The sequence below is a fragment of the Ascidiella aspersa genome, chromosome 8, assembly GCF_963924565.1.
Source record: "Ascidiella aspersa chromosome 8, kaAscAspe10.2, whole genome shotgun sequence".
NCBI classification, from domain to species: Eukaryota; Metazoa; Chordata; class Ascidiacea; order Phlebobranchia; family Ascidiidae; genus Ascidiella; species Ascidiella aspersa.
Window position 1 is genome coordinate 13,978,750 of NC_139454.1, and position 21,124 is coordinate 13,999,873.

The window sequence follows — 21,124 nt, forward strand, 5'->3', positions numbered from 1 at the left end:
TAAACACAATCTTGGTAACATTGTACCGTGTTGTAAATCGCATTGAGTGTGACGTAACATTTCCCTTGTGATGTAACACAAATATATTGTAAAATTACTGTGCGAACATCTTGCCACACACACACACATCTCACAAACTTTCTCTTTTATTATGTAGATCTATTCTACTTCTACCCAGGGCTGCCACTCCTTGGGATTTTTCCCAAGATGTTGGGATTTCAGCCTAGACCTTGGGATCTGGGGATATCTGTTCCATATCTTGGGAATTTTAATTCATTAGCAGGTTGAAATTACAAATATTTTTTTGCTTGTATTTAAGGACTAATTTCCTAAGAGAAATAAGGAAGTAGCTATTTGCCTGGCTTGTTGGCATACGCATACATTTCTTATGTGACGTAACAATGCTATTACTTGCTTGTTAGACGAAACTGTTCATTTACTAGCTTGTGCGACGGCGTTAATGCAACAGACCCAATCGACGATAATAATGAGAGCTATTACAGAAGGGGTCGGCAACCTACCGCCGGATCCGGCCCGCAAATGTAATTCATCCGTCCCGCCGTCTATTTGACAAACTAGACACGAGTCAATTTTACTTTTTGACTATTTTAAGTATACGTTAGTGCAAAAAAGTGTCGCGCTTCGCGCGAATGATCTTTGTGCATTCGGTTTGTTTATGCTTTGATGCTGTCTTTTAAACTATAGAACACAGCGTTTCTTTACCGTTGCGACGTGGAAGGCTGGCAATTGCGTTGCGGACAAACGAAAAACAGATTTAAAAATATCAACATTGTAGTATTTTTGGCAATGTAATAAAAAACTTCGCTAGAGGTCAAGCTCGCTTCGCTAGAGGTATTGAGTTTCTTCGAAGTAGGTTTATTACACTTTTGATTAGTCGTATGGATGACGAGGTGTGAACTCGGAAAAACAATTTACTGCCTCCTTGAATGTAATCAAACACGTCCTCAAGTGCAAAAAATCGAGGCCCGCCTGATTCACAGTTGTTCTAACATTTTAATATCACGCTTCTTCGTTAACTTTGTTTGCGGCCCGCAGAGACCTTTATCAGTTTGGTATTGGCCCGCGACTAGAAAAAAGGTTGCCAAAACCTGTGTTAGAGCTTCAATACACATGGATGCACACCACAAAGTCCGCCACAGTCAACTTTTTTAATCTTGGGATTTTTTTCCAATTTTTGGGATTTTTAGACATGAAACCTTGGGATAAATTGAAAATCAGAGTGGCAGCCCTGCTTCTACCTAGTCAAGCACGTGCGGCTGCGCTAATGCGAAGAAATTCATTTATACGACATCCTGTTTGATTGCTTCCAAGAATTTGCGCGAAGCGATTAGGTCAGCAAAATGTTAATGGTGAAATAACTACGACACCAAAGCTGTATTACCGTACATAAATCAAGTAAGATAATCGCGCAGCGAGCGTTCAAATTATTTATTTTTATCGTTATCTGCTTTACGAAATATTGGTTATGAAAAATGTTGAGACAAAGTTATGTTAGTCAGCACGGAGGTTTATCCTTAAACGAAATTTTGGTTTGCGAGAAAAAATGAAACTTCATTAAATAGATATCAGCCCTCAAATTGTTTGAAATACAGAAAATATTAACTAAGAAGTTAGAAAGACACACAAGACGACATTTTATTTGTTTGGTTTAAACTAGGGATGTTCAAAGTAGAATATCGGTTACCTTCGATTACAATTCGGGAAAAATTGTCCCAAAACCCTCTAAAAAATTCTGGTTCGGGTTCGGCTTTGATTTCCTTGAATAGATAATTAGTTAAAAACTGTGACCTCAGAATGACATGTCTTATTATCAGGTTACAAAATAATGTTTTGTTCTTGTAGAGTTTCGCTTGTCTATTGCAAATTGACGTCATTTAAATCATATTTTTGTTGTTGATGGCCCCTTAAAAAGGTCATAACTTGGACTAATCGAATAGGTCTAACGTACTTGTTTGCTATCCTTTGTATGTTCTTTAATCAGACCAATCTGGAGTGTTAACAGCCCATAACAAATATGGATGGCGTCATTAGGACGTCTCAGATACGATATTTTTCCAAGAACTTTTTTTGAGTTTATGGAACCTTTCCCGTCGTTTTTATCACCCTGTGTACTGAAAACAAACCTTACTTATTCCGTTATAGGGGTCGGGAACCTATGGTTTGCTAGCCATATATGCTCTTTTATTAGCATCATTGTACTGAATAAAACTGCAAGCGACAATGAACCCTTTCCAAACCGTATTTTTACTTAAACGCGAATCCTGTTTGCCTTTTTATGTCTGTCACTCCTTTTTGCCAACTTAAAGTAGATGTTGAAAGATAATAATATATGGCTCTCATGGAAAACCGAGAATATTTGAGCTGAGCTTCATAGCTACCTTGGCTAAAAGTATTTCCAAACCTTCTGTTAAGGGGTTGCTATCTATGAAAAAGTTAAACAAAACATTAGAAGCAGTGAAAAATGAATCATAACAATAAAGCAACATACCACAAAATTACAGTTAGAGTATTTGCAATGTGTTAGTGGAAAGAATGTTTCAAAACTTAAGTAATCAGTTTTTGGGGCGATTGAACTATATTTTGCTAATTTTGTGCTAATCTAATTGATGAATGACAGATTTCGGTGCTTGGGTGTTATTATTAATTTTCTGCCCAACTAAACTTAAAAAATGTAATCTAATATGCATTTTGTAGGGATGAGCACCAGTCGTTAGCTTGCTGCAATTAGAATATTTTTAACGGCTATCGTTTACTTTTGGACTGTTAAAAAAATTTTTGATCTTAGATTTTTAAGTTAATCATCCCGTCTGTCTTATATATATCTACATAATAAAAGAGAAAGTTTGTGAGATGTAAAATGTAAGATGTAAGATGTTCGCACAGTCGGTGATGAATATAATATGAATTTCGAGCAGTTTAAAGTTGTCCCGCTTTAGCTCAGTGGTAGAGAACTGGTTCGTGAACCAAAGGTCGTGAGTTCAAACCTTACTTTTGGAAAACTGTTAAAATGTTCACTTTCCGTTTACAATGTGTTGCATCACAGTGTTACGTCACACTCGATGCGATTCACAAAATGTTACAATGCAAATTTCAACATGGTACAATGTTACCAAGATTGTGTTTACGCATGTATCCCAAGCCCCAGCGTTAGTTAATTTAATATAAGTATATTTAGAAGTTTTTGTGTTAGGCAGAGTTTAACTAAAAGATAGTCCAAGTTTAAGGTATCTGCGCAACACTTTTTTTCAAGCGCAATTACCTGCCGGGAAATAAAAAAATAAAAGTAAGTATATTTCCTTAGTAAAGTTAAATTTTTTTTTTGAAGGTCTACCGATTCGCCAAAATTGTTTTAAAATTTTACCGGTCCGTAAACTAAAAAGGTTGAGAACCACTGTTCTACATTAAAAGTAAGCACGTGTGTTTTTGTGTGACTGAGAAACCAACAAAAAGCAAAACTGATAGTTAACACTTCTAGGTATCGGCTTAAAAGCATCGAAGTATATTTAAAAAAAGATACGTAAATTAGATGTCAGATCACAGCAGGGCTGCTGAGTCGGACTCGGGAGTCGAGTAAGACCAGGTAAAACTACCCGAGTCCGACGTGTGCGGCATGCGCAGTACCAAATTTCGAAACTGATAAGGCAGCAGAGTGTAAATTGTTAAGGTGGAATAGCATATGCTCATGGCATATTTTCCATGACCCTAGAGTGGATGGCGGAATATTCACCTTAATTTAGTTACGTAAATTGGTGAAATACAGAGGCTGAGTCGGACTCGGGACGTGATGAAATCTGATATTTGGCCGGAGTCGGACTCGGGTTGTTTTTAACCAACTTCGCATCCCTAATTGCGAGTGCGAAACCAAACGTAGAAAAATGTTTGGCACGCGAGTTGTTAATATTTTGACATTATTCATAAACTGGCACACTGCGTACGAAAGGTTGCCAACCCCTGGTATAGAATGACGTCCAGGTGGCCGAGTTAACGAGTTCGAATATCATCAACACAGACTAGTTCTACTTCTAGCCTGACCTTGTTTCTATAAAATCCTTAATTGGTCGACTTATTCATTTAGTCTTGTACACTGACAATCTTGCACAACCCTAATCTAGTGCAGTGTTCCGCAATCGGTGTGCGGCGGCATTTTCGGAGGTGTTGAATCTGCGTTTTTGTCACGACTACATTCTAATATTCAGTAGAATTACCACAAAAGTGTATTTTACGGCAAAAATTTTAACCGCGTGCCAAAATTAAGGTGTAACTTTAAGGAATTTTCCTAATAGTTTTAAACTTTTTTAAAACCAAAGTAACGTTTGATCGCAGTAAATCAAATTTCAAAATAGTTTTTTTAACACAAAAGTTACCAAAAAGCTACGTTTAAACTATACAACGAAGATCTTCAAATTTTATACCAAAGCGGAACGGGAGATTATCCATTCCCTTGCAACTCATGATATATCTATTATTATGTCTTTGGTTCGCATTGCACAAATTAAAGTTGTTTTTGTTCTGTTTTTTTTTTAAAAAAGGTTTAATTTTTTTAATGCTATGTAAAACCCATAAAGCAGGGGTGTCCAACATGCGGCACGCGGTCTAATAAAAAATGGCACGCAAACCCTAGCCAAAATACTTAATTTGTTATTCAGCCAATTGTCAAAAAATGCTAAATTTGTTATACAGCCAATTGCCATTTTCATTCATCATATGAATTGCTACAATTACGACAACTAACAATTACTTGTGATTTTATAACATTATACTGTAGTGGAGGCTAGTATTCATATAAGTAGCCTATATAAGCTTTTGGTCAAATATGAATGGTTTACTTAAGCGCTTGTAATATTCGAAATTAGTTACTAAACTTTGGCACGGGAAGAAGTTATAGATAAATATTGGCACGCCGGCATGTTCGAGTTGGACACCCCTGCATAAAGTATTCCGATCCGCTAGCGTAATGGAGTTTTCCGGACTTCGACCGGTTTAAGATATTTTAGGAAGACCATAAGACCAATAAAACGAAAAGTAATACGTCAAATTTTGGCTCTTTTGAGCATTAAATAATGAAACGCTCTTTTTGCTGGTGTTTGTTTTGAATAATTAGCTGTGTGTATCAAATTGGAAATTATCAATTGGCATATATTTTGTAGGTGGGCCGCCGATTTTTTTCAACTCTTTTAGTGTATTGACAAAAGGTTGCGGAGCATTGATCTAGTGTATTACGATCCGTGGGTTATTCTGTATGGTTTCGTTTACATCTCAGAGCTGTATGGTTTCGTTTACATCTCTGAAGTTTAAGACCATATTTCTGGAAGACCTTTTTAGATTTTTTTTGCCGTGTATCAAATGAGCGATAATTAAAACTGTCAACATCCAGCATCCTAAACCACTTTGAATATTCAACTCTTTTTTGATTATCTCAGCGGATTTAATTAAATTTGCTATGCGTGCTATGCGACCAGTTGGCGAATTGTGCTTTAATTACAACTTTCCGCCGTTACATTTTTGTTACGAAGCGCGAATTTACTTTCTCCTTTTAAACATGGTAACCTGTTATATTTGTTGTAAAGGCAATTATTTTTTAAATTGGCAAAATAAGTCAAAATTTTGTCAAAATACCAAAGTTAGCTCAAAATTTGTTAAAAATATGTCAAATATCGATTACAAAATGCACAAACACTGTTTATACAAGTAACAAGAATGATTTTTGTAATTATCGTCCAGTTAAAAATTTGATCAACGGTTAGTTTTGAATAACATCCAACAACACAACGTTATTATACCTTCATTAGAGCAATATACGGTATACGCAAGTCGGCAGAATTAACCACCTAGGCCTAAATTAATTATCGCATTAGGTTCAGTATGAACCTTGTTTTTGCTTCATTTAGCTGTGTATCTCTAATTTAGACAATAGTATTTAAACACTATTGTTGTGTATTTTTTCTGTGGTGATTTGAAATTATACCACTTTCCAGCATAAACCGCTAAACATAATTATTGTGAATTCTACCGATCCTCAGTAAAACATCAAATCAAGTGACTGTATTATGCACAACAATGCGTTTAATGTATCCCAAATAGGTTAAAATTTTGTCAAAAAAAGTATTTTAGGTCAAAAGTTCTGATTTTTTAGGTCAAATAATAATCGCCATTTAGTTATAATATATAGACATATTTGTTACTGTTTTTACTGTTTTTGATACTGTTTTAGATTACCTCCTTCAATTCGTTCGAAATAGAGCAGTTTCCAAAGTTTGTTGAGTTCTTTAGGTTCTCCCATCCCTGTGGATAAATAACGAAATTCAATTAGCTGCTACTAGTGGCTTGTAATACACGGGGTTGATGGAAAATAAATCAAATATTAACAAAAAATAGTTTTAGAGAATTTAAAGTCATGAAGTTCCTAATTAAAGAAAACAAAAAAACTTTGGGAAAAATGCCTATGGTAATTTCCGCCATCAAAACAAAAAATGTCCCCTACTTTGTTTCACGTTTAATTTCCCTTTTTGCTGTTATCGGATTTGTCACACGAGAGTCACATGTTGAACATAAAACATGCTTACCTGAAGTACTAATGGTTTCGTTTCGTTCTCTTTGTTGACATGAAATTCTATAGCTTGTATCATCGAAATGTATGTTTCACGGTCCATAACTTTAATGGCATTACGAAGGTCATGATTAGGGTGAAATGAGTTGAAAAAATTGTGGACTTCAATTATGTTGCTGCAAAACCAAAAAAAGTATTTAAACAAAATGTTTTTTTTTCGTTAAGTCGATAAGTTTATTATTCGCCGAGGATCACACTAAATGCGTATTATTAAAATTTGAAAAAAATATATTAAAAGATTCTTAATAGGAATATCTGATACCTCCATTTTACGCGATTGTCTTCTTTAGGTTATTAGGCCAATTTTGCTTTAGCGTTAGGAAATTTTGTTGCCTCCAATGTTTACAAATATTATTTGAAAAAAAACTTTTTGAAGTATTTTTTGCGTTTTTGCATTGGATCGCAAATCATGGCTATAATCCCATTTTTTAATTAGTACCGCATTGGTATCGATAGAACCCTAGTATTGGACGAACAACGATCCTAGTACTTTCCATTGGATAACGGCTCGAGTTGCAAGTCACCACCAAAAACTGCGGCCCAAGAGACAGCAAGAACTGTTCATATACATTCCGATGTTAGCAGGCATCCCTAATTGACATAACACGTAACATTTTTTACTAATCAACAATTTTCAGATTTATGCCATTTCCTTTAGATTAAGTGCTCTGTAAGTAAAATAAAACTGAACCACTTTGTTAGCACAGGTAGGGCATATTCGCTTGACTCAAATTACCGATCATTCACACAAGTTCAGCACAGTACCAGGTCGAATGCCAGCTAACCCTTAGTAAATGCTAAAAAATATATAGATTGTAGGTATAAATACATATCGCTTCAACATGCGAGCTTTTTACATTTTGCCCTTTATGTGCTGTAGCCTATATAAAAAGTAAAGTGAAACATACCGGTCGATGCAAAAACTCGTACGTAGATAAGCCTTATAGCCAAGGATACAGAAAATCACAAGCGATGCAAAAAGACTAGTGAGACAATTTATCACTGAAACCGTTAAGGCATCTTTTTTGCAATTGTTTTTTACGTCATTATAGGACGAATAAGCGATTACGCCTCCAAAACCGAGACCCAGAGAAAAAAAAATTTGAGTTGCTGCATCGCGCCACACGTTGGGATCACTGAGTCGAGAAAGCTGTTGATGAAAAAAACATTTGTTGATAAAAAAATTAGTAATTAACATTGTTCATACACATAAGAACAAATTATTTCGGTGTTGAACCAAAGTATATACACCAATATAAATAGTGTATCGGAATGAATTTAAAAGGAATGAACAAAATCAGACCGTTTTCATGTTATCATGCAAACAAGAAAAAAATACTCAATGAATGTCTTCGAATATGCCAACTGATTTCAGTGGTCCAGAAATAATTAGCTGACACACTAACGTAATACTCCGCAACCAACGAGCCTCGGTTCAGCCATATGTTTTATTTTACTTATTTTTAAGTGTGCTAACTTTTTTATAATTCTATAGTTGCGTTCAATCGCCAAAATAGGTTGAAATATATCAATGTTGAAAAGCTATACGAATTTTTGTGCTTATTATAATTGCCTCAGTTGGCGCTGACAATTTTTGCAATGACCTTAAAAGGTCATTCAATTTTTTATTCTTATACAGTGTGCTGTAAAAAAGTTGCGAAGCACTTGCAGTGACACACTTAATCAGTCATCAAAAAAGACACACAAGGTACTTTTATACTAAAAACGTTATAGTTTTATGTAGTATGCCTGAGAAAACATTCCAATAAAGGTTATAAATAAATTGATAAAGAAAAGTATTCTTACATCAGGTGTAAACATGTACGCAACACCATCAAGAGCCCCATCCAGTGTGATTCCACGAAAAAAGAATATGAGCAGTACAAAATAGGGAAACGTTGCGCTGAAGTATATTACCTAAAATAAAAACATTGCAGTGCTGTTTATCGCAAAATCACGATGAAATTTAAACATGTTGATCATCAATGAAGGGCTACACGTAAAACTCCTACTATGTAAACGTGTTTTTTTAGATGTCTGATTTATATTTATTCATATTTGGTTATTATCGCTGAAATTTTAGAATAGTGTAGAACAGGGGTGTTTAAATGATTTCTGCCATGATCCACCACAGCCAAACCTGACAACATGATGATTTACCAAATACGAATAGTAAACATATTGGACACGCTTCAATTTTTATGGTGGTTTCTTTATGTAAAGGTACCCTACAACATATTGATAACTTTGCAAAAGTTAAAAGTGAAGTGTGCTACAGCACCCAGATTGTTTCAGTGAGAAAAATGATGAGTAGGTTAAGACCAGGGGTCGGCAACCTTTTTCTAGTCGCGGGCCAAAACCAAACTCAGAAAGGTCTTTGTGGGCCGCACAAAATATTAAATCAGAATTGTGTTATTAAAATGTTAGAACAACTTTTAATCAGGCGGACCTCGGATCTTTTTTGCACTTAAAAACGGTAATTACATTTAAGGAGGCAGTAAAGTGTTGGCGCAAAGCGAGAGAAAAGGCGTTGTTTGGTTTAAAATTCGAGCCCAAACTTCGTCATCCATCCTATTAATGAAAAGTGTAATAAAACTTCTTTGAAGAAACGCGATAACTTTAACATGGACTCGTATTTAGTTTGTCAAAGAGGCGGCGGGCCGAATAAGTTACATTAGCGTGGCGCTTCCGGCCGGGGGGCTGTAGGTTGCCGACCCATGTTTTAAACTTTAGGTCTTACAATAGCAACAAATTGGGGTTTTCTGTCGTTGACTGATAACCTCAAACGCTCACATAGATTAGCATTTGGGAGTCTCGTTCTATGCTTGATTTGTTTACAAAATTCATCAACACTGACAATTGTTATTCACATGAAGACACTGTAGAAATTTTATTTTTTCAAGACTACATTAGAAGATCAGCACAAAACGCTGAAAAGATCCGGAACCGGATCGCGATCCGCCATTTGAACATGACCGGTGTAGAACATAAGAATAGCCAGCCTTGCATGGAGTATTAAACTCTACAAAGTACAAGTTGTGTTAGATTAAAAAAATAAAACGAAAATGTTTCATTTGTGTTGCCAATTTAAACTGAATAAATGCAATTTTGTTTGCGATTTGCCCGATTAGACAGGTTTTCAGATGCATGTTTGCGTCGATCACGCAATACATAATCAACGATTTAAAATATAAGCAATTAACCGAAAAATGTGGTTCCACGCGGGCCACATTGGAGTTGTTGCGCGGGCCGCATGCGGTTGTGGTGTCTGCCGGCACCATCATATAATCTGTTTCATGTCACACGTCCCACGTGTATCACATTTGTTGCAAACTGTGCTATGGAAAGAGAAAGCTTACTTTAAAGATGTTGCTTAACCCAATAAAATAAGACAAAGCAGCAACCGTACAACACAAACCAAAACATAGGAAATTTGTTGCAACGGAATAGGGCAGCTGGTTAAATGCGACCTTGAATTATACAATTATCCTTAAGTTAAAGCGATTGTTAAAAGCTTCGAAGAGTCTGGGATACTAGTTTCTCAAACAACATATATCTTTTATGCACCTGGTTAGGTTGTTCAGATTCTTAACATTAAAGGCCAGTCCAGTATGGATGTCAGTTATCATAAAAACGAAAATTATAAAAAGTGTCAACAACACAATAAAAGAAAGAGTGCAAGAAATGTGAGGACTTGACTTTGAAAAATACCCACGAAGCATTAACTGTTGTTTCTAGAAAGACTGTAAAACAATGATATTTCTAGTGATAAACATGAAAAGACCAGATATTTTAGCCAGCAGTTTATTACAACAATCTTTCAGCCCACGTCTGCTTTTGTTAACTTTTTACAATGCTCGCCAAAGGACGGAAACTTTAATATTGAAAATCTGAATCAAGTCAGTGTGTTACATTTCGAGTTTCAACCTGGTTCTCAGTAAACGTGATGTTCATTGTAGAGTCTAAATTTTAGACGACTGTACATAAGTTCAGTTAGGGATTTTCAATGTTTTTTGAGAAGAAACAATGGTTGACCGAAGCACGGTTTATTTACTGTTAATGGCGTGTTCCAATTTTAATATTTTGTCACCCCACTCTTTGTTGCAGTTTTCGAGGTTTTTTGAGGGAACACACAATAAGACCTAAAAAGTAACAGTACCCAAAGAAGAAAAATCTATAAAACCATAGTATTAAGACCCAGGTTTTTTTAAGGTTTGGTTTGGGTGACCACTAAGTAGTTTTAAGAGACCGCAAGTGTTTCATTTAAATACCAAAAAATAGCCATATTTGCTTAAACGAATTATTTATTATTTTTTGGGAAACCGCTGGAGAAATTTGGGGGACCGTTTCGGTCAGCATAAGATCAAAATTGTGGCCCGCGGTAAAAAAATAATTGTCCACCCCTGCCCGAGATTGGCTCTGTTTAGGGTGATTGGTGCGGTAAGAAAATGGTTAGAGTGAAAACTGCTAGGTGAGTTAGTGTTGTACTTGGGACTGATTTCGGACTTTTTGCCGATTTTATTAGGTATCACTCCTAGTTTGGTTTTATTCCGAACTGTGTTTTATTCCGACCTTGATGTTGTTCTTATCTCGGTTTTATTGGTTAAGTCGGTTAGAATTATGGGTTACTGTCAATGGATTTTTGCATCTTTTCCGATACTCCGATTTTTGAGTGTTTTTTAATATGCAATAGTCAAGTTTCACGTAACAGTTATACATTGTGTTAATTTTTATAATTGTAGTATTTTTCCTTTGTGATTGTTTTTCTAAATACCGAAAAATGCCTTTTTTACATAAATAGCTGTTGTCACTCCATTCTAGCCGCTTAAGGCGTATCGCCTACAAAAAATTCTAACATCGCAAAAATCTATTTCAGACACATTGATATTTTGTTATATAATTCAGGGTTATATTTTTGCACTCTTCCGCTCGCCAATGCGAGTGCAATTTTCTCTGGTCAAGTGTGATGGAACCCCACTTGGCCAAATGGCGAGTGCCCTTAAGCAAAAATAGATTGTTGTTTTCAGACCTACTGAATGTTCTAATTATTGATCCGTTACAAATTATGGTATTATTTACCGGCAACAAATGAAGGAAAAACAATTCGTTTATTTTCTTAAGTTACACTCTTGCGCAACTATACAATAAGCAATTTAACAAAAGTCCTACGCATTTTACATTACAAAGAACAACCGAAACGATCCATGGGTAATTTTTTTTAATTTTTGTTAATTTAGCCCAAGAATTTACTTGTGGGCGTCAGGATTTCCGATTAAATCGTTAGTTAGGGTTATCTACATTCCATTTGTCCATCCATTAGCGGGCATTTTTGGCAAGTGGTATTTCCTTTGGGCAAGTGATGATCGGAAAACACACGCCAGGCTGGTGACTGCATTTTTAATTCAATGCCAACCCTGTTATGATATTTTTACAATCGTACTGCATTAACGAAACGGTGAGTTTAAAATTTGTAACTAAGTTTTAACGTTTTAAGGTTTACGTCGTGTGGTCTTCAATTTTAAACCATTAGGCAAACTAATATGATATAGTGATTATACGGCCAAAGCCTTATGGCTTCTCATGTTTTGTTTAACCACCCAAAATGTCGCTATTATTGTAAAGGTAATTAGTTACGTACGTTACATCGCCAACAACGTATAGTTTAGGGTTTAATTTAAGGCGACATGGTATTAAACTGGTAAATCTAAACCTGAACAAGCGCATGTTGTTCGATATAATGGCATTTATAATCGAATATAACTAACATAAATAGTACTTTGTAGAGTTTATGAATTACCTCTGCATAATATAATATCTTGCATGACGCCTTTTGAATAGATTGACCCAAAACAGAGCAAAATATAATAATAATAATAATAGAACGAGTTGGCGCGAAGCGCCAAAAATGTGCCTTTAAACAGCAAAAACAAGAAATACTGTATGGTGAGGTTCCCCCTTGGATCCATCCCTGGATATGTGGTACTAAACTGTACAGTAGTTTTATCGCTTATCATAGATAGCGGTTTGCACCATGTTCTGTATCATTGATTCGTTGTGCTACCATAGAACGAGGTGTCAAACTTAATCTTACTGAGGGCCGCAAGAGAAAATTTGAGTTCGTCACCGGACCACTCCAAAGTAAATGAGAAACAAATAGTTTTAATAATACAGATATGCACTTCAGATAAGCAAGTTTAAACAACACAAGCGTTTAAAACATTGTAATTTTGACATCTAAAAAAGGGTTTTTAGATAAAAATATCTTATCACTAACGCCTAATTAAACAACGTGGCCTTATGAAAAGGGTATATCCCCGGATAAAGACAGAATTTAAAAAAAAAATATTTTTCTCCCCTAAATTGCTTTCTGCAAATTAATAACATTTTTAAGATTCTGAAACTATATTAGCATGACATAAAATGACCGAAGTAACATGAGTAAATTTGGTTTGCAATTATTGATGTTGCCAGTACTTGCGTCTCGTGTAGGTTTGGGAGCCTAGCGAACACGTGGTTGAACGCAATTAAGCGTGACGAACAACAGAAAGTAAAGTAACTGCCCAACACTAACAGATGCTTGTGACTGAGTCGTACAATGTGTTCGTTCGTACTTCGTACGCCACAATGTAATTCTATTTTTTATGATTTTTCCTAATAATCTCTTTCGATCGAATTGTTCTATGTCACCAAGATGTGTTTAGGTTGCCTTCGGTCAACTATTATTTATATTGAGAAGTAAGCATATAATATGATGATAGCAATATTGCCTGTTGCGCTAATATACACATAAACTTAGTTTCTGAATTTATGACAGATACATATATGAATAAATATTTTCACTGTATCACAACAAAAACAATAGTTTTTGAAACTGACGATCAGCAATAATTTATAAATTACATTTTGCGTATTCTTGCTACATCTACACCTAGTGAAGTTATTTGCCGTGGTTGGGCGGTTCTCCTTTAGGTCTATTCGTGCGTCACTATAGGGTGTAACAATAGGCAGTAGGCACTTAGTCATTCACAAAACAATTTCGCGACATTCGGTTCAAATCACCTTAAAAAAAGAGAAACGCATTCCAAGCAAATGTAATAGAAAAAAAGCTTTGACAAACGCTAGTTCTGAGTCATGTATAGATCACAGATGTTATTAAACACATATGTTTGTGTGTGTCTTTCATTCTGAGTCATGGTTACTCGCAGATATTGACAAGAAAAAAATACAGATGCGAGTTCTAAAAGCCATAAAATCGCTATAAATAATGATATTATTCTCTCTGTGGAGCTCGACTAAGTCGGCAGACATTATGTTTATTCGATCTAAGGGCGTTTTTTATAGTTGAAAACACCTTCTGTGCACTATACGGCCCCATGTATAACTCGCGAGTCAACCGCAATAGACAAAGACTGTTGGTCTTTGGTTTGTTGATAATAACAGAATAACCACAATTCAACTGGCAGTAGACGTCGGAGTAAGTTAACATATAGCTACTACAACTTACAAAATGACTGTATTTTATCGTTATGTGGGTCGCTAATTGGGAAGGTTAATTGTCATGCATTCTCCAAGCGTATACCGTATATGTACAAAAGACTCGAAACGGTTTACTGCATATATTAGTTTATATTGTCCTTGTTAGTTGTTACACGCTGCGATAAACTAAATAACGTTTTCCGTAAATAATTTTGTCAAAACGATACCGTAGCATTGTGTGACCCAACACCGAACGTTAATAAATATTTTAAGCAATATGATTGCTTTTGTTTTTCTGTGGCGAAATTGCCAGAGAGAACAGGAGTTTGAAGTCACTTGAAAAAAATCGTATAAGTTAAAAAAAAGGCCATTATCCGTGGTGAGTTACAAAATAGTAGAGACACATGTAAAGTGCTAACAGGGCAACCAACTTATAATCTCGTTAACCTTAGTAAGTTAAGTAGTTCCGACCCTCAATAATTCCAACCGAATGTAGATATACAGTAACTTATAAACACACAGCAAAAGCAAACATAAATGCGAAATGTTAGAAACACAATTACCTAAACTTAATAGAAACACACGGCCTACACTGCAATCATAACATCCGACGTACTAAAGTCAATAGCCACGTTAAAATAATAACTAAAAACTAAACAGCACCCACTTGACCGTTTGCTCAAGGACCTTTCAAAACAAACAAACACCGATATGCACCACAAAAACTTGATATCACAATTCAAACATTCCGGTCATTCTATTCCAATTTGAATATATTTTTTCGAACTACATTGTTATAATACTACTGGTATTTTTGCATTGTCTTCAAAATATGTACCAAAAACACAATTGCGGTGTGCAAGTATTCATGGGTTGCTCCACATCACTTTTAACACGAATTAGAAGAACTACTAGTACAGTGGTTTCCAAAATTTTTGTTGTCGCGCCCCTTTCCAGTTATTGAATACCTACGCGACCCCCCAATGTTGGAGTATTACACATAAACAAAACATAACAAATCGAAATAGGTATAAATGGCCTATGTTTTAAGAGAGAGGCGGACCCTTTTAGGCAAGAGGCATCGCCATACCCGTAAATAGAAATAAACTTGTTTTCTTTCAGACAAGTGCCAAAATATAAAAAAAGTTTTTTTCAACTTTGTTGCACAGTTAATGTGCTGTTTCAATCTCGTTTTTTGTAACGTTAATGTTAACCACTGAAAAATACGAACAAGGGTTCCGCGAACTATTTAAAATATCTGTGGGATTCCGCAACCAAAAAAGGTTGCGAAACACTGCTCTTAGTGACTAGACTAGACTCTTCGTCTAGTCAAATTTCACTTTTCTTGACAAATTGTTGAAAATTTTGACAAACATGATTGGATTAACGCGATAAGCATCCACAAGTAAGTAATTAAAGTTACTGTTTAAGGTTATTTGATCGGTTCGTTAGTATACTGTTATCCCTAAAAAAGAAAAAAATGTGCGCTTATGACATAACATGTAAAATTGATTTCCTGGAAATAGGTAAACTACTTAAAAATAGTGATGGGTTTATTTTCTTGTTTTTTAATTTTTAAACTAAAGTGATCTTAGTGTACATTAAAAAAGTATTCAGTAGCAGTATTTTTAAGTTTGTTGTTTCATCATTTCGCTTTTCACTGCTTTGTTCAAGTTGGAAAAATAGTTGATAAATTCTTCATTTTTGTATTTCAAAGAAATTTTTGGGAACCACTGTACTAGTACAACTACAGTATAACACCAAGTTTTATTCCGAAATATAAAATCAAATAATTTATAAACTTATACGGGGTGATTAATTTTAGGTGGTAAAACTGTATAACTACCTTTCCGGATGACTTGATACCCTTAAACATTCCGATAAAAACTATAATCCAAGCAACCAGTAAAGCAAGACTCATTCTCCAGACGGGTGACCCGGCGACTTCGATTGAGGGTGATATATTGATGGCCTCTCGATACCAAAAGTAGGATGTTGGACTTGTACGACTACACTCAACAGGAACTAAACACAAGACGAAGTGAAAGATTCGTCATCTACGATCTTCTTAAATAAGTAATACTTCCAGGTTATACAATTGACGAGATTTTAAACTTTTCATTACGGAGTACTGTGTCGTGTTATAACGTGTTACAGAATAATGGGTACATTCCAGGTAAATATAGATGTCTAGCAGTTATTATGGTCTATAATGTGCATCATATGAAATTGTTTGATGATGCCAATGTTTAACCTATCTATTGACCAGTACTTTGTTTCCGAAAAAGTCTCACACTCGGAGTTTTGCGCATGACGTCAGCGCGTGGCGCCAAACGCCAGGGTCAGCTAATTGAAACAAGTTGGCTGCGTTAAGGACAAATTTTGTAGAACAAAGTACTATTTGGGTAAAATTTGAAATTACACCATACTTAATCTATTTCCACATAAGATAAGATGGACAATTAACTAGTTGGTTATTGGTTATACACATTCAGATATTAAGTTTACTTACTTGTGATGTTGCTGTCTGTTAAGTTGCTAGGTAAAATCGGACAGCCTGCCCAAGGCAAAGGACTTTGGAAAGAATTGAAGAAATAATAGAACGCCCAAGCAATAATCATATTGTAATAAAGGGCAATAAGGAAACAAACCTAAAATCAGCATATGTCAAATTTTCTAAATTAAAACAGTGTTGGATAACACATTTATCACAAACCAGTGATTTATACAGCCACTTGAGTTTGTGATTTTACTACATTAGCCTATTGAAACTAATTTATCTACTGACATTATTTTAAAGACAAACAAACCAATAGTCTTACTTTTTGCGACCAGTACAAAAATTTACACTTTGTTAACTTTAACTATTACTTTTGTAAAATCGATTTTTTATTTTCACCTGAGTGTTAAATTCATAAAATTCAAATTGAAAATCATGTTTATGGCATTAGTAGGTGCTTTGGTTTTATTAAACGCAATAGCTTTTCAGTAAAGCAAATCACGATGAAATCAGTTGGACTCTTTGAACGTATAAATGGAATAACTGATCAACAGCCGCTGTTGTTTCAAATTTAACACAAAATATGGCGTTACAAACTGACAATGATTTTTTAACGTAGTCATAATAACAAAATTGCCCGTATGATTGGCTTGCCCCGCCGACGGCTGATTGATAGGTTTACAAAATTCCAGCAACGAATGTTATAGAATTATTTATTTTACGATTCACTAGACTCTAGAGTTTGCTGCCCATCAGAGCGAGACCACGTTTTCTGGATCAACACCAGTATTTTTCCCAAATGACTTATGCGTCGACGCGCTTTTGTAGATAATCGATGGATTGGTGCGCAGTGCGCACTATACGCAAAGTTACCAATCAAGCCGTTTTACTTACAACCATACTAGCAATTCCAACACCTCCTAAATAGTGATGAATGTGGTTCCACACTCCCACACTTCCTCGTTTTAACCGCTGTCCGATTGCAATTTCCAGGTAAAACAGTGGTATGCCCTCGAGAAATAACATTATAAAATACGGAATGAGAAAGGCCCCGCCGCCGTTCTTCTGACAGAGATATGGAAAACGCCATACGTTGCCGAGACCAACCTGGTTGTACAATATAAGTTCAAACACATAGTTAAATACAGAATAGGCGTGCAATGGCAACGTGTTTTTTCTGTTATATCTACTATGTTTACTTATTTACCATAGATATGTAATGGTATAACTCGTATTGCCAATAGCATACACACTTTGCTTTAGGTTATTTACATTTTACAAACACCAGTCCAAAGTAAAACGTCAAACAGAACATAAATCAAAATTACCGCAAAGCCAATTTGCGCTAAAATATATTGAATTTTGTTGTCCCATCCCGCTCGTTTAATTGTGATATCTTCTGAAGATGAATTAGAATCGTCATCCTCGACCTATAAAGAACATTAAACAACGCACAGCATAAATAAAGTGAATTTTGTTGTGAATCTGAAGCGGTACCTGATCATTGGGCGGGTTTACAGCGAGTCGAAACAAAGTAGCAGCAGAATCGGTTCCAATAGCGTCTTGGTCTTTCATATTTTTTAAAACGTTTTAATAGGTGCAATCAGCTCAAAAGTATAGTAAAAGTAGGGGTTTAGAAGAGCAACAATATAATACAAATATCTGCGAACAAGATATCTTCAATTTTTGTCTGCTTAACAAGCGAAAATGTTAGGACCATTTGTTAACATGTTAAAGATTATACTGCAAGATTGAAAGGTAACTTTTATTAATATCTGTAAAATGTACGACAGCAATTTCTTTTCAAATTATCTTTTTGGATACATACCCTTGAGACAGACAGCTTTTTAAAAATCAACTCTGACCAGCTAACTGCTGTACAGTTTTTATAACGCTGCTGAATTTGTGCCTCCCTTATTTCAGCCTTAGACAACTAGCACCTCACATAGCTTTCACTGCCGCTAACCGTTACGAGCCTAAGGTTTTTACTACGTCTGGTGATTCAGGCACAAACAAGCCAAAATAAACTCGGAAGTTCCAATCTATTTTAGCTTATGATACCGCAGTGTTTAATGAAAAAACACTGAAATCTTAAAATTATAATTTTTCTATCTCCGTAAAGTTTAAACCAAATCGTAATACCATAGCCACACTAAGTTATATAAAAACACTTAAGCTTTGTGCATACTCTGTTGAATCCAAGTTAGCGTTGCTTTAAAGTTGGTTAACCGAACTAGCACTGTAGTAGACTGACTATAGAGGAAACGCGAAAAGGATGTATCGCATTACCACAGCGGACACCACGTTTCACCAGCATTTGGTAGTAAACTTACTAATACGTCAGTTAGTTACCGAGATACACAATGTTATTTACTATTTTTATTTTGTATTGTTATTCGTATAAAGATACGAGAACCATTGTTAAGTTTAAAATGGATAACAAACAAATGTTAGTGAATTTACTAAAGAATCTGTTATAAATTTTTGTTTAATGACTTTGGCCCAGCTTTTGGCTTAAAACTGATTGTTTGTGTCGACAAGTGACCTGGACATAGCACAATAATTAGAACAGTTGTCAACCTTTTGATAAAACTGTCTACTCTACAACATTTAATTACAAAGGAATTGTCTGTAACGACATTTGTTCCATCGTAAACAATTATGAGAAAAACAACATAACATACACAAGTATAATACTGCTATAAAATATCTCCCTAATCTAGATTTGTACCATTTTAATTCTAGACTTAAAATTGCAAACTTGGTATTTAATCCCTACTGTTTAGTAAGTTATTTCACGTGTATAATAACTTACTTTGTTTAGTAAGTTACTAACGAGGATAGTAAACTCTCATTAGGCTACACATATTTAACAACATATTACGTATTCATTGGGTTAATTCTTACGATATCGGCATTTATATCCTAACGCATTGGCGGCAATTTTTTTTGTCGCGGCCCAAAGTAGTCTTTTCAGAGTTATTAAAGACCCACTACATAAAACCACTACGAAAACAGGAGCGGATTCAGGATATTTGTTTTGAGTTGGAGGCATTAGAATGATGTCACAAAGTTACGTTATAAAACAATTGTTCTTAGAAACACTTGTTCTCAAACGAACTCTTCGCAAAATATAAAGCTAAAATCTAGTTTAGTTGCTCGAGCTATAAAAAACAAAAAAACTCAGTTGTTTACCTGTATGCATGAAAGATTAATGTGTACTTAATGCATAAAAGATTAACATTAGGGGCATGCCATCTTAACAGCTGAATGACGGTACCCGCAATCAAATAAAAAGTTGTTATGAAACACAAAATGAATACATTTCGTTAATCTTGTTGTTAATTTTGGATAAATGCTACTTATAATATAATAGCTATATTACAAAGTTAAATAGAAAATTACATTACCTAAGATATATTTTGTAAGAAATTGCATTTTGCAGGGAGTCTAAGTTCACCCCGCGTTTAAGCTGTTGACACCAAGAAAAGGTTAATATTACACAGCGCCTTGATGCCGAAAACACTGCCATGCCATAATGTAAAACATGGTTTATAACGAATAATATACGGGCATAGCGCAAAAAATTTTGCTTTTACATGGTAGTTAAAGTTGGCAAAAATATAGTTTGACATGCTCTCTTAGGGCTACGTTTGGAACGCAGCCTGAACCACGCTGAGACAATATAAAAGTTCTCAGACATACCAGAATGAACAGCTATCACGGGGCCCACAACTGAATGATGACAGTAAGTTTTTCAAACATAGCCCGCGGCCCACTAAAAATGGCTCTACAGTTTGCGACCACTGTCCTCTAACGCTTAGCGTCGTCTGGATTTGTGTATTGCTACGACACACAGTAGTCTACACTGAGCCTACCCAGCAAACACAAAACGTTATACAACCATTTTACAACGTTACCAATTGGTTGTAAAGTGGTAATACGTCGAAACACAACAGAGTAAATGTTATATCTTGGTTTTTCCCGAACGTTGATCTGTTTACCAAGCTAAAGCTAATGTTCAAACGTTATTATAACGTAAACATGAAGTTTTTAAATAACCGAAAACTACAAACTTTTATGTAACGTTAAAACAAGCGTTTGAAAATCGTAAGTCCTGAACATTTATTAGAACGTTAACGTTGCGTTTTTTATGACGTTAGTGTTACTTTAATAGGCAACATTTAAATGCAAATTTTTTAACATTTTTTCCATAACGTTTAAAAGTCGTACATTTTAAAGGTATTTAATCATACGTTATCGATAAGAATTTAATTACACTATGTCAACACTATAAAGCAACACATAAACAGAAGTTTTTATTTTTATTTTATATAACGTTAAAAAAATGTAACACACTATAGATTTTACTAAAGACCCCATTTAACGTATGTGATTAGACGTAATGCTATAAAAAACGTTATGTAAACCTTGACAAGCAACTTTAAATGAATATAGCTTTGTTTTAATCGTAAATGGCGTTTAAAATCCGTACCCTTTTAACAAAGTTATTTAAACGT

The 21,124-nt window shown here is 35.1% G+C and overlaps 1 protein-coding gene across 1 annotated transcript in view; it reads right to left on the minus strand.

Moving 5' to 3' along the window:
• LOC146136240 (sodium-dependent neutral amino acid transporter B(0)AT3-like) overlaps window positions 1-18,733 on the minus strand; it is a 27,531-nt gene extending 8,798 nt beyond the window's left edge. Inside the window, exons 1-9 of the mRNA XM_083396355.1 lie at window positions 18,102-18,733; window positions 17,933-18,034; window positions 17,499-17,711; window positions 16,617-16,755; window positions 15,951-16,129; window positions 8,435-8,545; window positions 7,537-7,778; window positions 6,585-6,744; window positions 6,238-6,303 (exon numbers count right to left, since the gene is read on the minus strand). Coding sequence (XP_083252481.1) covers window positions 6,238-6,303; window positions 6,585-6,744; window positions 7,537-7,778; window positions 8,435-8,545; window positions 15,951-16,129; window positions 16,617-16,755; window positions 17,499-17,711; window positions 17,933-18,034; window positions 18,102-18,179 — 1,290 coding nt within the window. The 5' untranslated portion in view covers window positions 18,180-18,733. The remainder of the gene's footprint in view (window positions 1-6,237; window positions 6,304-6,584; window positions 6,745-7,536; window positions 7,779-8,434; window positions 8,546-15,950; window positions 16,130-16,616; window positions 16,756-17,498; window positions 17,712-17,932; window positions 18,035-18,101) is intronic.
• Window positions 18,734-21,124: the final 2,391 nt, after the last annotated feature.